At 37.0% G+C, this 15,414-nt stretch overlaps 1 protein-coding gene across 1 annotated transcript; it reads left to right on the top strand.

Moving 5' to 3' along the window:
• Positions 1-1,417: 1,417 nt before the first annotated feature.
• LOC107746086 (RAC-gamma serine/threonine-protein kinase-like) lies at positions 1,418-13,393 on the top strand. Its single transcript, XM_016560163.1, has 15 exons — positions 1,418-1,663; positions 4,638-4,917; positions 5,053-5,178; positions 6,087-6,198; positions 6,376-6,520; positions 6,601-6,732; positions 6,807-6,872; positions 7,005-7,073; positions 7,866-7,988; positions 8,097-8,225; positions 10,625-10,723; positions 11,172-11,287; positions 11,386-11,473; positions 12,190-12,292; positions 12,486-13,393. Exons 2-15 carry the CDS (start codon positions 4,872-4,874, stop codon positions 12,569-12,571), a joined length of 1,440 nt encoding a protein of 479 aa, XP_016415649.1. The 5' UTR covers positions 1,418-1,663; positions 4,638-4,871; the 3' UTR covers positions 12,572-13,393.
• Positions 13,394-15,414: the final 2,021 nt, after the last annotated feature.

Here is a 15,414-nt window from a genome sequence, read left to right as displayed (position 1 = left end):
AGTAATTTTAATAATAATTTATCATTTAAATGTATTTATTTTAAATTTGAATGTAAACCTGTAGTAGTAGTAGTAATAATAATAATAATAATTAGTAGAGTTTCTGTTTTGGAAAGCAGACTGTTTAATCTGTTACATTTTATTATGGGGTTTCAGTTTTATGTGTTGAACACTAGAGGGAGACATCCTGCAACTTTATATGTGAAGTCCTCATAAACTATGCACTCCACGTGCAGTCCAATCAAAAGATGCATGGAATGAGTTTATGAAAATTATTCCTCAGGTTTGTGACTGATTATTGGTGACTGATTATTGGTGGTTATTCAAAGAGTAGTTTGAGTCTTAGTATTATTATTCTTTAGTGTCCTTTGTTTTGTGTATAGTATAGATGTCTGCATTCATTAAACAAGACAAAGGGCCCCAAATCCTCACTCTGTCCCGGGATAGAGGCGGGGAAACGAACTGCAGCTGGTGCATTTATTATTGTCCTCTTCATTTGAGGCATAATAAGTGATTTCTGGTGCTGTATATGAATATGAGGTCTCTTTTCGGTCGGTGGGAGGTACATAAAGCATTTATCATTCATATGTAGCGAGGCAAACAAAAGCCTGGCGAGCGACAAAGCCAGGAAGAGGAGGAGGGGGGGGGGGGCGTCCGGTAAAAACGGGTCCCGGTGTGACGTCGAGAGGTTTCCTCCTCCGTCCCACTGGCAGCGGCTGAATGGCTGGTGCTGGAGACGAAATTACGAATCCTACTATTGCGAAGGCTCAGCTCATTGATATTAATGAGGGCAGGCTGACGTTGCTCACCAAACTCCCAATGGCAAGGCTTCGTTTATGAATATTAATTAGCTCCGGCAGACGTTGTTTGGTAACCTTCAATGGCACTTTTTAAATATTAATAAGCCAAGCAGTGATTAAGCTTGTGCTCTTACAATGATATATATTATACAATTATCAATATTATTAGGCACTCTCTCGTACATAAACTGAAATATTCTATCTCCAAACATTTTTATTTTAATTAAATTATTTTTCTTTTAGATTGTGCAGTTTTTTTAATCTTATATTTATCATTTTTATATTGCAATATTATATTATTTATATTAAAATGTTTCTAATTACATAATTTATGCATTAATTTTTTAATTGATTAATTTTCTAATTGCATGTAGTAAATGAACAGTTCTCTTGGTATTGTTTATGTTAATATTATGTATGCAATTTTAATAATAAAAAAGCATGTATTCTGGATGTTATTCAGCTCCAGCTGACATTGTTTGGTAATCTTCCAATGCGGAAGGTTTATCTTATGAATATTAATGAGCTGCCACTGACGTTGCCTGCTGACCTTCCAATGCCGACGCTCACCTCATGAAAATTAAGAAGCAGACCTTCTCCGTAGTAGGGTTCGGGCAAATTCAAGCGCTGGAGACGGGGTGCGCCGTCACCGCGCTTTCTGCATCGGGTTACGCCATTCATCCAGGATCATTCGGTTCACCGGCGTAACGAAAATGATGGCCACATCACGGGCGCGCGTGCCTCCGTTTTCCTCATGACCGACCGGCGGCGGCGGCAGCAGCAGCATCTGCGTGCGGGTTTGGGTTTGTCTCTTACCGGGCTGGCGTGGAACCGATCCCACCGTCTGGCGGAGCGTCTGCCAGGTACTGCGTGCTTCGTGTTGTTTATTTTTCCTCCATCAGCGAGCAGCATCACGGACAAGGCCGAGCATCCGCGCTGGAGCATCACTGGCCGCCGGGCGGGGATGCTCCTCCTCGGCCTTGCCCGTGATGCTGCTGCTGGACACATGAAGTGCTTCTTTACATATCCAGAGTTATTTTGATATAAATCACTGTAATATTCCATTATAAACACATTTAAACATTTCGGGCAAATAGAAAACAAGAGCTCGCACACTTCACATCCTCCAGCCTAAATGCATGTGTGTTTGTATTGTTATCACACAGTCGTGTCATCACACAAACATCCATTTATGTTCATAGGCTCGTTTGTTCGTGTTCGTGGCGAGCTGTCAGTCCGCTGTATGTATTTATTATGATGGCGATGGATTATATAACAGCAGCTCAATATGACACAAAGCCGCTGCTTCATTGTGGTTATTGTGATTTGTCATGTTAATTGCTGTCACATCCGTGTGTGTGTGTGTGTGTGTGTGTGTGTGTGTGTGTGTGTATGTGATGCCCAACCGTGTGTCCGCCATTGTTTTTGTTGACATTGGTTTGGGTGGCTTCTGTTGTTTAGGCATCTCGTTTTTCCTGACAACGGGAATTATGCATCAGTTTTATTAGATATGTTCTTGTATAAAGAATATGTTTTCATTTTCTGAATTTAAAGTCATTTTGACGTTTTTCTTGACTTAAAGTCAAAAGGGTGGAAAGCCTTTAAAAAAGCAGATTTTATTATAATTTCTTAAAATTATCTTAAAATTAATATTTAATAAAAACAAAACCTGTGTGGTGTAATCAATGTGCAGGAAGCCATTTTGATGTCATGTGACAAGAAAAATAAAAAGAACACGGCTGCTTTAGACCTTCATGATTGTGTCATTAAAAATATCACATATTTTGTCCTTTTTATGAAATGGCATGTTTGGTTTAGGAGAAACAATAAGAAAGCATCTTGATATTTTTCAAGTTTGTAAACAACATTTATTGCCTTGAATTTTTATTACTTCTTTTGAAAACAGTGATCAAGTTATATATTCTCTCAGTTTTATTAGATATGTTCTTGTCTAAAGAATATGTTTTCATTTTCTGAATTTAAAGTCATTTTGACGTTTTTCTTGACTTAAAGTCAAAAGGGTGGAAAGCCTTTAAAAAAGCAGATTTTATTATAATTTCTTAAAAAATAAGAATTTTTATTTTAAAATGTATTAATATTTAATAAAAACAAAACCTGTGTGGTGTAATCAATGTGCAGGAAGCCATTTTGATGTCATGTGACAAGAAAAATAAAAAGAACACGGCTGCTTTAGACCTTCATGATTGTGTCATTAAAAATATCACATATTTTGTCCTTTTTATGAAATGGCATGTTTGGTTTAGGAGAAACAATAAGAAAGCATCTTGATATTTTTCAAGTTTGTAAACAACATTTATTGCCTTGAATTTTTATTACTTCTTTTGAAAACAGTGATCAAGTTATATATTCTCACAGATAGTCTGGGTGCAATGAAAGTATACAGATGTGACGTGTGATGATGCTGTGTCTGTTGTTTTTTTCATGCAGTGTGATGTCATGTATTGTTAATTTAAGAAAGGGAAGAAGTTATGGATTATGGAGGACTCATGCATATACAGCAGCAGCCAGATGCAGAGATGTTTAAATATAAAAAAGAGTGTGAGGTGCCTGTGTTCCCGCACCAGCAGATTTATTATAGATGTGAGGATTGGTTCTAATGTTCTAACTTCCTGTTCTGAGGTTGATTCCAAGGTCCATGTTGATTCCTGTAAAGTCAATTCTAAAAATTCCAAGGTTGATTTTAAGGTTCTATGTTTGATTCTAAGATGATGGTGAATAAAAAGTGATAAATTCAAGATTTTAAGTCTGATTTTATTGCATGGTTTCTTTGGAAGTTCCGAGGTTGTGAAGTGAGATGGTTGATTCTAAGGATGTAAGATTCTAAGACTGATATAGTTTGATTCTAAGATGATTCTTGACTGAAAGTGAGTTCTACGTATTGTGAAATTCTGATTGTATTAGAATATCCTATGATTTCTATATTTAATTCTAATTTCATCATTGTAAGGTTCTTCAGTTGATCCTCAGATCAGGTTATAAGATTCTTCTGAGGTCCCTATGTTGATTTTGAAGGATCTAAGATTGTAGAAATCCAAGGTTGGTTCTGAGGCTGATTCTGGGGTTCTAAGTGTGATTTAAGGTTGATTTTAAAGGTTCTATGTTCAATTCGAAAATTATGCTAAAGAAAACTGACAAAGTTTTATTTTAAGATGATTGTCAGGTTGATTTCCAATGTGTAAAATAGCATGGTTTGTTCAAAAGAAGTAAGATTCTAAAGTTGAATCTAAGATCATTTGAATGTGATTTCTATTTATTGTAAAATTCAAATTTTGAATAGGATTCTAGTACTGTATGGATTTCATTTTTATTAATCTGTTGTTTCTGAGATGTTTTTAAAATTAAATTAATTAATTAATTAATGTTATGTGATGTTAATTCATTATGGGATTCTACAGTGTGTGTTCTCAGGAAAATTCTACATTGCTAGACTGATTCTGAGGTTTTGGTGTTGATTGTAACGTCATTGGGTTCATTATTGGGTTCTTTGATTGGTTGTAAGATTTCAAGGTTGATTCTGAGATTCTGCATTTGATTATGTGGTTCTCCGATGAATTCTAAGGTTCTAAAGCCTCATAATGCCGAAGAAGCAGACAGAAACAGGGCTGTGTTTAGAATCATGCATAACTTCAGCATCCAGTGTGAGAGAGGAAGAGAAGGCCACGGGAAGGGGCGGGAAATGTTTCCCTGCTCCTAACAATGACTTTATTTCTCATGGAAGTGTGTGTGTGGGAGAGGGGGAGAAGCGGAAGAGAATGACCCATGTGTGTGTGTGTGTGTGTGTGTGTGTGTTTTCTCTGCTTTGTTGTTTCCTTGCAGGCTGAGTCACCACTGGAGTGTCTGAAGGGTCGCGAGAGAGAGAGTGAGAGAGTGAAAGTGAAGGAGGAGGCTGAGACGTTACATCACAACGTGGCAGAGAAAGTGAGAGGAAGAGTGTGAGAGAACTGGAGAGCAGAGCGAGACGGCCGTAAGGGAGAGCGAGGGAACAGGACAGAACCGCCAGCAGGAAGTCGAGCACTGGACTGACCCTTGAACTCTGACCTCAGAGCCAACATGAACGACCAGAACGTAGTGAAAGAGGGATGGGTTCAGAAAAGAGGTGAGAAACAACAGCATTGAAATATTGATGTTGATGTGTTATGCTGCTGTGTCTGGGAATATCGCATGTTCTCTCATGCATGTTTCAGTGTTTTTCTGTGTGCCTGATCGTCTGGGGTTTTTGTTGGTTTTGCAGGTGAATACATTAAGAACTGGAGACCGCGGTACTTCCTGTTAAAGACGGATGGGTCGTTTATTGGATATAAGGAGAAGCCACAAGATGCCGATCTGGCATATCCGCTCAACAACTTCTCTGTGGCCAGTGAGTCTCTCTCATTATCAAACGCGTCTAAATGAAATCTAAACGGTGGAGTTTTATGGCTTTTACACGGGTTTTCAAACGTTTAGGTGCCACGGACCCCAAAACATGAGGATCTGTTTGTGGGGAACAGCTTTCTGAAAATATAAAATATATATACTTTATATACAGAGATATTATACTTAACTATAACCATAAAAAAAAAACATTTTTGTTACCTGAAATAAAATTCATGTTAATTGAAAAAAAACAAAAAAAAAACTTTTTTTATTTCTTATGTTTGCCATGGAAACATTCTCATTTTCATTTAATTGAGCTGGAATAAAAATGAATTAAAAAATATATATACATTTATATTTAAAAAAATTTGATAAAAAAAAATTTTTTACTCAAAATAACTAAAATAAAAAAACCTAAAACTAATCAACCTAATTATATTAATAAAAACAAAAAATCATAAAATAATAAAAAACAACCTAATATTAATAAAAACTATAATAGTATCTCAGTTATACTAATATAACACCGCTTTATAATGACCCATTAATAATTTGATGATAAAAATATTATCAAGATGTATAAAATATTATCTGGAAAATATATACATTTATTAAAGTGTGATTAATCTCATGACTTCCAACCAGTGTTAAGAGATAAGAATAAGATTGACTGATGTTTATTTGCCCTGCACTTTTTTAACTTTATGATATCAGTGTGTCGTGTTCTTGGTAACCCTTCAGATCCATTTGCTGTTCTCCAGATCCATGACTCACTTCATTTGAAGCAAACTGATTTAATTAGAGCGTCACGTGCTGATGTCATCAGCATGAGTCTGACTCTGTAATTTGAGATGACGACGACATCATTATTCCACATAAACATGCATCTTTCTTCTTCTTCTCATTCGTCAGAGTGCCAGCTGATGAAGACGGAGAGACCGAAGCCCAACACCTTCATCATCCGGTGTCTGCAGTGGACCACTGTGATCGAGCGCACGTTTCACGTGGACACGCCTGACGAGAGGTCCGACACGTCCAGATCGCGTTTCAAATCACGTTTAACACGCACTAGTGTTTAAATTTGTCATTTTTTGCAAAGAACTGTGATCACAGTTAATCTCAGTATGGTCACATATCAGCTGATTAATCGGCCTGGCCAATATATCACAACTGATCACACTCTTGTTTCCCTGGTAACCAGGGATGAGTGGGTCGAGGCGATTCAGATGGTGGCAGACAAGCTGGCCAAACAGGAAGAGGAAGGAATCCTGTGTAGCCCCATCTCTCAGATCGAAAACGTCAACGAGGAAGAGATGGACACGTCAACCAGTCATCACAAACGAAAGGTAGAGCCAGAGCCAGAGAACCGGATCGACCTGGTTTAACGTGCAGCTGCTCATTCTGACATCTCTCTCTTCTTTGACAGACAATGAATGACTTTGACTATCTGAAGCTGCTGGGTAAAGGCACATTTGGGAAGGTGATTCTGGTGCGAGAGAAAGCCAGCGGCACATATTATGCAATGAAGATCCTGAAAAAGGAGGTTATTATTGCCAAGGTAAGAGAGGTGATTCTCTGAGAACGGACTGAACTGACAGCTGAAATGAACTTCTCTCTGTCCGTCTCTTTCAGGATGAAGTTGCTCACACGCTCACCGAGAGCAGAGTTCTGAAGAACACTAGGCATCCCTTTCTAACTGTGAGTGACGACATACCGGGATGCTTTTATCCACTCCGCAAACATTTAAAAGAAACGTAATTCTTGTGTTTTTCCCCCTAGAATTAAAAACGAAAAGATTAGTTTTGAATTGTTTGTTCTTTTTTTCTGCAGTCACTGAAGTACTCATTTCAGACGAAGGATCGTTTATGTTTTGTTATGGAGTACGTGAATGGAGGAGAGGTAAAATTTGTTTCCTTTTCAATTTTTAGAACTTTCCTTTGAAGGCGTTTTGACCTTAAACCTTTGAATTTTCTTTCAAACGTTGTACAACTTACAAAATTTCTTTCTAGCTTTCACACTTTAAAATTTTTCACATTTTTGGTGTTTCTTTCACACTATTATTTCCAAATATTGAACATCTTTCCAAACTTTTCGAACTGACAAACTCTTCAAATTAAGTTAACATTTTCTAACTCGTGAAATTTCACTCCAATATTCTATTTTTCTTTTAAAATGACTTATTAAAAAAAAATTATTTTGAACTTTCTAACATTGCTTTGAAACATTTCCAAACGTACAAAATTTCTTTCCAGCTTTCAAAATTCTTTCAAACTGTTTTTTCAAATTTTGAATTTCTTTCCGGACATGTTCAAACTTACAAATTGTAACAACTTTTGATCTTAAAAACATTTTGAAACATGTGAAATGTCCTTTTGACCTTCTAACCTTTTGAACTTTCTTTTAAACAAGTTTCTCTCTAAACTTTGAACTTTTTCAAATTCCAAATTCCTTTCCAGCTTTTAAACTTCACTTATTTTTTTCCCAAACTGTTCATCTTTCTCTCCATCTTTCAAACTTCATTTAAAACATTTTCAACCTTTTTCTTTCCAACTTTTGATTTTCCTTTCAAAGATTTCCAAACTGTTGAAATTTCCTTGCTTTATTCCGGTGTCTCTTTCTCAGTGTGTGTGGGTGTGCTGCACGTTTGGATTTGCGAATTCTGAATATTCCTCTTTTTAATTGTCATTGCAGCTGTTTTTTCATTTGTCGAGAGAGCGCGTATTTTCGGAGGATAGAACCCGTTTCTACGGCGCTGAGATCGTTTCTGCGTTGGATTACTTGCACTCTGCGAAGATTGTTTACCGTGACCTGAAGGTGAACAGAACACACAGACCAATATCAACGTTTTCACCCTAAAGACCTCAATTTTGGCATTATCAGCGGACCGTAAAATGTGTGTGTGATTCGTGTGTGTTTGTCCAGCTGGAAAACCTGATGTTGGATAAGGACGGTCACATAAAGATCACTGATTTCGGCCTGTGTAAGGAGGGCATCACAGACACGGCCACCATGAAAACGTTCTGCGGGACCCCGGAGTATCTGGCCCCTGAGGTACGGGACACAAATGCGTCAGGGATGTTTTATCTCTTTAAACACAGCACAGGAAACACACACTGGGTTAAATTTAATATAGTTGACAGTTTAATCTCCGTCTGTCACAGTCGGAACAGGTTAGCAGGAACAGGGTCACACTTTAGCTGTGCTTTTCTAGCATCCGTACAGAAATAGACAAACAGCAGGCTGTAGACAAGACTGAGCAGCTCACGGGTAAAAATAGAGTGATCAGACAGTGACCCGCTGGCCGTTTTCATTGCTGTTTAACTCCATTTTAATAATCAAATAAGAGTACAGCATGTATAATAAACCATGGTGTTGCATATGGATGCTGTAATGCTGATGACTCATGCTGATGGCATGATCATAACTGTATGATGTAATCATATATCAGGCTGTTTTTCCATCATCGGAGTCATTTATCTAGGTTGGTGGCCCTCAGAATGGGACATGATTGATTATTGCTATTGGAGGGAAATCTGCAAACGACTGCCAATAGTTATTAGGGCTGGGTTTTGACACAAATTTCACGATTCGATTCTCATTCACAAGCTTTCGATTCGATTACCAATTCGATTCTATTCAATATTGATTATTTTGGATAGGCTATATATCAGGTACAGTAGGCTACATGCCAAATTTTCTCAAGGAAAAAAAAATCTCTCAACTAATTCTGTAAAATATACATGAGAGTCAGTTGGTACTAGCTACATTACTATAATATTGAAGGTTAAAACTGATTTGTAGGCTACACAACTGCTAAAATGACACTTAATGAAGTTTTTTAAATAATAAAGCAATTACATAATAATATTTCTACTTCAATTCTTTTTTTTAACATGCTATAAACATTTAAATGGTGGCTGTCATAAAACTTAGCAACATGCCCCTCTATACAGTTTATTTTTCCAGTTGACTAATGATTTTATGGTCACCAAATATGTTTTTCTGAGGTAAATGTGACGTTATGTGACATTGTTTATAAGCCGTTATATTGACGTCTTTGTGCAGCTGAAACACTGATTGAGCGATTACATGAGACAGGATACGGACTGTAAAGTTGTACGCTTTCTTTTAACTTACCTTCGGATGTTTATTCATGTTTATTTTGTGCTGAAACTGGTATTAATGTGGAGGAGATGATCAGTTCACTTGCGCTACGCGCTACAGCGATCGGTCACTCCACATTAAACAGCACCAAAACGGCATTTATTGTTTGAATACTGCAATACAATGGACAGAATTTGAAATCTGAGACTTTGTTTCATATTAAAAGTACCAAAGCACAATGCTTATTGCGATTTATTGGATGAGAAGTGCCCTTCAATGTTCCGTACATTAACTGAAAACAGGCTAGACTAATCGATTCACAGGATTTAAGAATCGATATCGTTCCGTAAAAATGAGAATCGATTAAAATCGAGATATCGATATTTTTTACCCAGCCCTAATAGTTATTAATCCAGTATTTGGAAACAGTTTGACATTATTGATCAGGTTTTGAGCGATAATATAATTGTTTCTGGATTAGCCATTGGAGAGTAATATAACTTGATTGTTGTTCAGGTATCTGAGGATAATGATCAGATGTCAGAGGATAATATGACTGATCATGGATCAGATATTAAGATAATGTATGTCCATAACTGATTTTTGAGCAGGTATTGGAGGATATTGTGATTGTTGATGAAGAATTGGAAGATATTAATGCGATTTGTGATCAGTTAATGATAATATAATTATTAATGAAGAACTGGAAGATGTTCATGTGATATTTGATTGGTTATTAGAGACGAATATAATTATTAATGAAGAATTGGAAGACATTCGTGTGATATTTGATTGGTTATTGGAGGTTAATATAGTTATTAATGAAGATTAGAAGATATTCATGTCATTTTGATCAGTTATTGGAGGCTAATATAATTATTGTTAAAGAATTGGAAGATATTCGTGTGATATTTGATGGGTTATTGGAGGCAAATAGAATTATTAATGAAGAACTGTAAGATATTATTGTGACTTAACCAAAACAAAGTGATTGGGTTAATCTTTTTCACGTTTCCTTGGTTGGTAGATGCACCGGGGACCTGATTATAGCACTTAAAACCTGGAAAAGTCAGATTTTCATGTTATGTCACCTTTAAGGTATTAGATAATAATGTGATGTGATTGTTAATCAAGTATGTTATAGAGTATGGATCAATTGTTGGAGGATAAATTATTCTGATTAGTTATAAAATGAATTTATTGTTGCATCGCTTGACAAAGGCGTGCAGGCGAGCAATTTATTAATTTTTGATCAGGCATTTGAGAATGATATGACTGATTATGGATGAGCATAATGTGTTGTTTTTGTATGATTGATCTGAGTGTACTGTGGTTTTCTCGATCAGGTATTGGAGGACAATGATTACGGGAGAGCGGTGGACTGGTGGGGTCTGGGAGTCGTTATGTATGAGATGATGTGTGGACGCCTGCCCTTTTATAATCAGGTATGACTCACTCTAACACTAACAACACACAATAATAAACAACATTTCATCTCTAAGATTTTAATGTTTTTAAAAGCCTCTTTTCCTCACCAAAGCTGCATTTGTTTGATCAAAAATACAGGAAAAACAGTGATATTAAGAAATATTTTTACAATTTAAAATAACTGTTTTCTATGTGAATATATTGTCAAATGTAATGTATTCCTGTGATCAAAGCTGAATTTTCAGCATCATTACTCCAGTCTTCAGTTTCACATGATCCTTCAGAAATCAATCTAATATGCTGATTTGCTGCTCAAGAAACATTTCTGATTATTATCAGTGTTGAAAACAGTTGTGCTGCTTCATATTTTTGTGGAAACCATGATACATTTTTTTTTAAGATTCACTAATTCATGTTCAAAAGAAGAACATTTATTTGAAATAGAAATGTCTTTACTGTCTTCAGGACCATGAGAAGCTGTTTGAACTGATTCTGATGGAGGAGATCAAGTTTCCCAGAACCCTCTCTGCAGACGCCAAGTCTTTACTGTCTGGATTACTCATCAAAGACCCCAATAAGAGGTCGGTGTGCTCATTTTAGCAGGAGAACACCAGATTAAAACTGTTTGTGTATCATGTGAGACCTGAATGAATATTAATCTGTGGTTTATTCTCTGAAGGCTCGGAGGAGGTCCGGATGATGCTAAGGAAATCATGAGACACAGTTTCTTCACTACAGTGGACTGGCAGGACGTCTATGACAAAAAGGTACAAGTGCACTTGCAATGGAAATCTATGGGCCGAGACATTTGAGAGGGTTCAAAAGCAGAAACATAACACCGTTGTTTAGAAGTTTGGGGTCAGTAAGACCTGGCCTATACAAGTCCAACAGAACAACATGCTGGTAAGAGTGCTTTCCAGTAAGAAGCACTTCAGACATAGTTGAAAATGCATTTGTCAGGACTCATGGGATCTTATCAAAAACAATCCAAATTACAAACTAAATCCAACCCTGGATATTTGATATAATTTCGAAATGAGTGCGCGAACCCGCAACCTCATGCCCAAACGTATCATGTGTTTCACTAACTGGCAGTACGCCTTCATTTATATTATCACAATATATTTTCCATAGTGTCTTCATTTACTGCTCAACCAGGGTTGATTGCCCAGCAGCCGCATCACATTATTGGTTTGAATCACTGAAAATTCAGCTTTGCATCACAGGAATAAATTACATTTTACAACATATTCACATAGAAAATTTTGAATTGAAAATTTTTTTCACAATATTACTGTTTTTACTGTATTTTTGAGCACATAAATGCAGCCTTGGTGAGCATAAGAGGCTTCTTTCAAAAACAGAAATCATACCAACCCCATAGTGTATTTTTGTTAAAGCAAGTTTTTGTTCATTCATTCGAACATGATTATGTATAATAAGCTGCTTGCTTTCTGGTCCTCTCGTCACATCTGTTGTCCAGCTGGTACCGCCGTTCATGCCGCAGGTCTCGTCTGAAACCGACACCAGGTATTTCGACGAGGAGTTCACGGCGCAGACCATCACCATCACCCCTCCAGAGAAGTGTGAGTGCGCCGTTTCCCTCCCTCTCTCTTTTCCTGTAGACTGGCTCCTCGTACCACAGGAAGTGGAAGTACACAATGAAAAAAATGCATGGAGCGTATCATTGAGAAAATCTGTGCAGCGCTAGGAAATTCCCTTTTCATTAGAGCACCGTGTGCGTAACCTAACGTGTCCCCCTCTCTTCCTCCCCCGCAGACGACGAGGACGGGATGGACTCGGCTGATAGCGAACGGAGACCACATTTCCCACAATTCTCGTATTCGGCCAGTGGGCGGGAGTGATGTCATCAAATAACGCCATTTAAGGAGCCATCCTAGAAAGAGCCCCCTCTCTCTCTCTCTCTCTCTCCTCCGTTTAATTACCGCTAGTCATAGCGAGTCGTTTTTGTTGCTTTCTGTTCGTTTTTTTTTTTTTGGTGAGACTTAAAAGGGGTTTTGCACAGTTGGGTGAGACTTGAGCTGGTCGACCCACATAAAAAGTCTTGTACACTTTCAGCTTGTTGTTTACAGATCATGGACAGTGTTTTTTGGGGAATATGATCAGTATTGTTGAAGACCTGGAGCGGTTTTTAAAAAAAATTTTTTTTTGCACTCGTTTAAAAGAGCCGTTGTGGGGAACAAACCAAAAATGTTGCCTTATGCGTGTGGAACTCATCAGACAGACATGTAGTTAGACGCAGCAGTAGATCTGTTCCTGTGAGGCTCACAAATTTAATTTTGTTTTTGCATTTTTTAACACACACACACAAAAACATCCTCCGTCTGAGGTGTTGAAGAGTTTCGTTCCTTGTTCGTGTTTTCGGTAAATGATGAAAACGAAGAAAGTGGGAAAAATGGACTCAAGTGTTAATATTTGCGTTTCTCTTTTAGTTTTATCCTCACGCTCTGATATGAAGGTTTCAGTTCAAATACACAACCATACAACAAACTGTCGTTACTGTAAAAGTCTCTCAGGCAATTCAGAGCACAAGTGTGAATCTCACGAAACCTCCCAAGAACATGCCTAGAGTCGTAATTCACTGCAAAACCATAAATAAAAAAATATTTTGCATGAGGAAAATTTAGCATATTTTTTGGATCATTGAGATGTTTTGCATTGCTACTCTGATGCAACAAAAGTCTCTTTCTCATTACTGTAATTACAGAAAAATTAAATGTCTTTATTAGTAGTAGTAGTAGTATTGTTATAAACAGTACATAATAATAATATATCAAATGTTCTTTAAATAATATTTAAATATATATAACATTTAAATTTGTTTACATTAATTTACTATATTCGTTAACGTGAACTAACAAAGAAAAACAATTCAACAGCATTTATTAATCTTAGTTGATCTTAATTTTAGCTAGGGCTGCACAATTAATCGAATTTCTAATCGCGATTACAATTATGGATGCCACAATTACGTAATCGTTCAAAGCGGCAATTAATCGTTCAACGGTCTAATCAGATTCAATGATCTATGCTAAGCTACAGCTAAAAGTGCTACCGTCAGACCCGGAGATCGGCTGAATGGATTCGAAAACGGTAAAACTCAACTGTTTAACTCCAGGGGAGTTGGAAAATGAGCCTATTTTCAAAAATAGTGCAGTGTTCCTTTAAGAATAATGTCACTGTGCAAAAATCAAAATGGTCCTATTTTTTAAATATAATTTCTTATTTTTGTCTTGATTTTTTGGTTTGAAATATGACCTGCATGTGTTTTCGTGAGATTCACCCACAAATCTACCCACCGACGTGGTGAAACCTGCCCAAATATCACTCTTGTTGCTTTGTCCTGAACTCCTCACCTCTGACACGCTCTCCAAACCCGAGCAAGAAGCGTTCAGGACAGACGTGTGAAGGCTCGTGATGGGCGGCGTTTCACCTTTACTGTACAGAGCTACAGGTGTGTCTCTCTCAGCAGCACAGAGAGAGACGATCAACCACTGACCCTCACTTCTCACCACACAGAGAGAAAACCTAATGTTGGACTGTTCCTGAAGATGTAAATACAAACCTCTCACTCACTTATTGTCACCGGTATTGTTACATTACCATTATTATTATAATTTTTTTTTGCATAAAGAAGTGATGATCCTGTCTCCATAGCTGTGGAAATCTTATGGACGTGTGATGTCGTCTGCGTTTGGAATCAATACCAAGTCAGATCACAGACTCATTATATGTGCAACTGAGCCATGCAATAGCAGTGTGAATGACCCTTGACCCGTCCTGTCCCAGCCCTCCTGTGTGTGATGTACATATGCAATGCCTTCTGTTTGTTACGCGTCACGGCCCGAGACAAGTTACCGTGTGTGACTAACGTGAAAAAATGCTAATTGAAAAATGACAGAATCATTGGAGGAACGTGTATCATGTGGGTGTTTCCATAGAGACGACTTGCTATGATTTCAGTCCCGTCCTGTTTGTACCTGATCCAGTGAACGTTTTGGAAGCTGCCGGTATTCGTTGCGGTTCTTCATAGCGAATGATATGAGTGTGTGTGTGATTGTTCGTTAAACTTTCAGTTGTTATTTTCAAGCTGTGACGCATTCGGTCGGCTAATCCTCAACAGGTTTTCTAATATTGTTCTGATGAGTTTTTTTTTTTGGTTTGTTTCAGCGTATTTTTGTACTATAGATGTAATTTAGTTGTATTTATTTTCGTATGTTGGGATGAAGGACGCTGTCGGCCACGTTTATTAAGTGCTCTCTCTCCCTCATTATTTTTTATACCTTTCCTTTAGTCGTTTGCCTGTTTTGTTTTCATACCAAAACATTAGGGCAAGTGCCCTGAAGAGGACTTGCATTGCCATTTGGTAGTATTTATTTTAAGTTATATTAAAATGTTCAAATTTCCCACTGGCTCCATGTGGTATTTATTTTTCTAGATTTAAGCTGTAATATTTTAATATTATTTTTATAATTTACATCTCTATACTATATATCAATCTAAATATATTTATATTTATTATAGCTATATATAGTAGAGTGATAGTTTATATATATATATATATATATATACACACTGTATATATACAGGTGCATCTCAATAAATTAGAATGTTGTGGAAAAGTTCATTTATTTCAGTAATTCAACTCAAATTGTGAAACTCGTGTATTAAATAAATTCAATGCACA

This window comes from Sinocyclocheilus rhinocerous, unplaced genomic scaffold, assembly GCF_001515625.1.
Source record: "Sinocyclocheilus rhinocerous isolate Xijiao unplaced genomic scaffold, SAMN03320098_v1.1 scaffold107, whole genome shotgun sequence".
NCBI classification, from domain to species: Eukaryota; Metazoa; Chordata; class Actinopteri; order Cypriniformes; family Cyprinidae; genus Sinocyclocheilus; species Sinocyclocheilus rhinocerous.
This window is presented reverse-complemented; position numbering and strand designations above follow the sequence as displayed.

Coding starts and splice junctions, on each gene's coding strand:
- LOC107746086 (XM_016560163.1), top strand. CDS start 4,872: ATGAACGACCAGAACGTAGTGAAAGAGGGATGGGTTCAGAAAAGAG. Junction 10,724..11,171: donor GCCTGCCCTTTTATAATCAG/GTATGACTCACT, acceptor TACTGTCTTCAG/GACCATGAGAAGCTGTTTGA. Junction 11,474..12,189: donor AGGACGTCTATGACAAAAAG/GTACAAGTGCAC, acceptor TCTGTTGTCCAG/CTGGTACCGCCGTTCATGCC.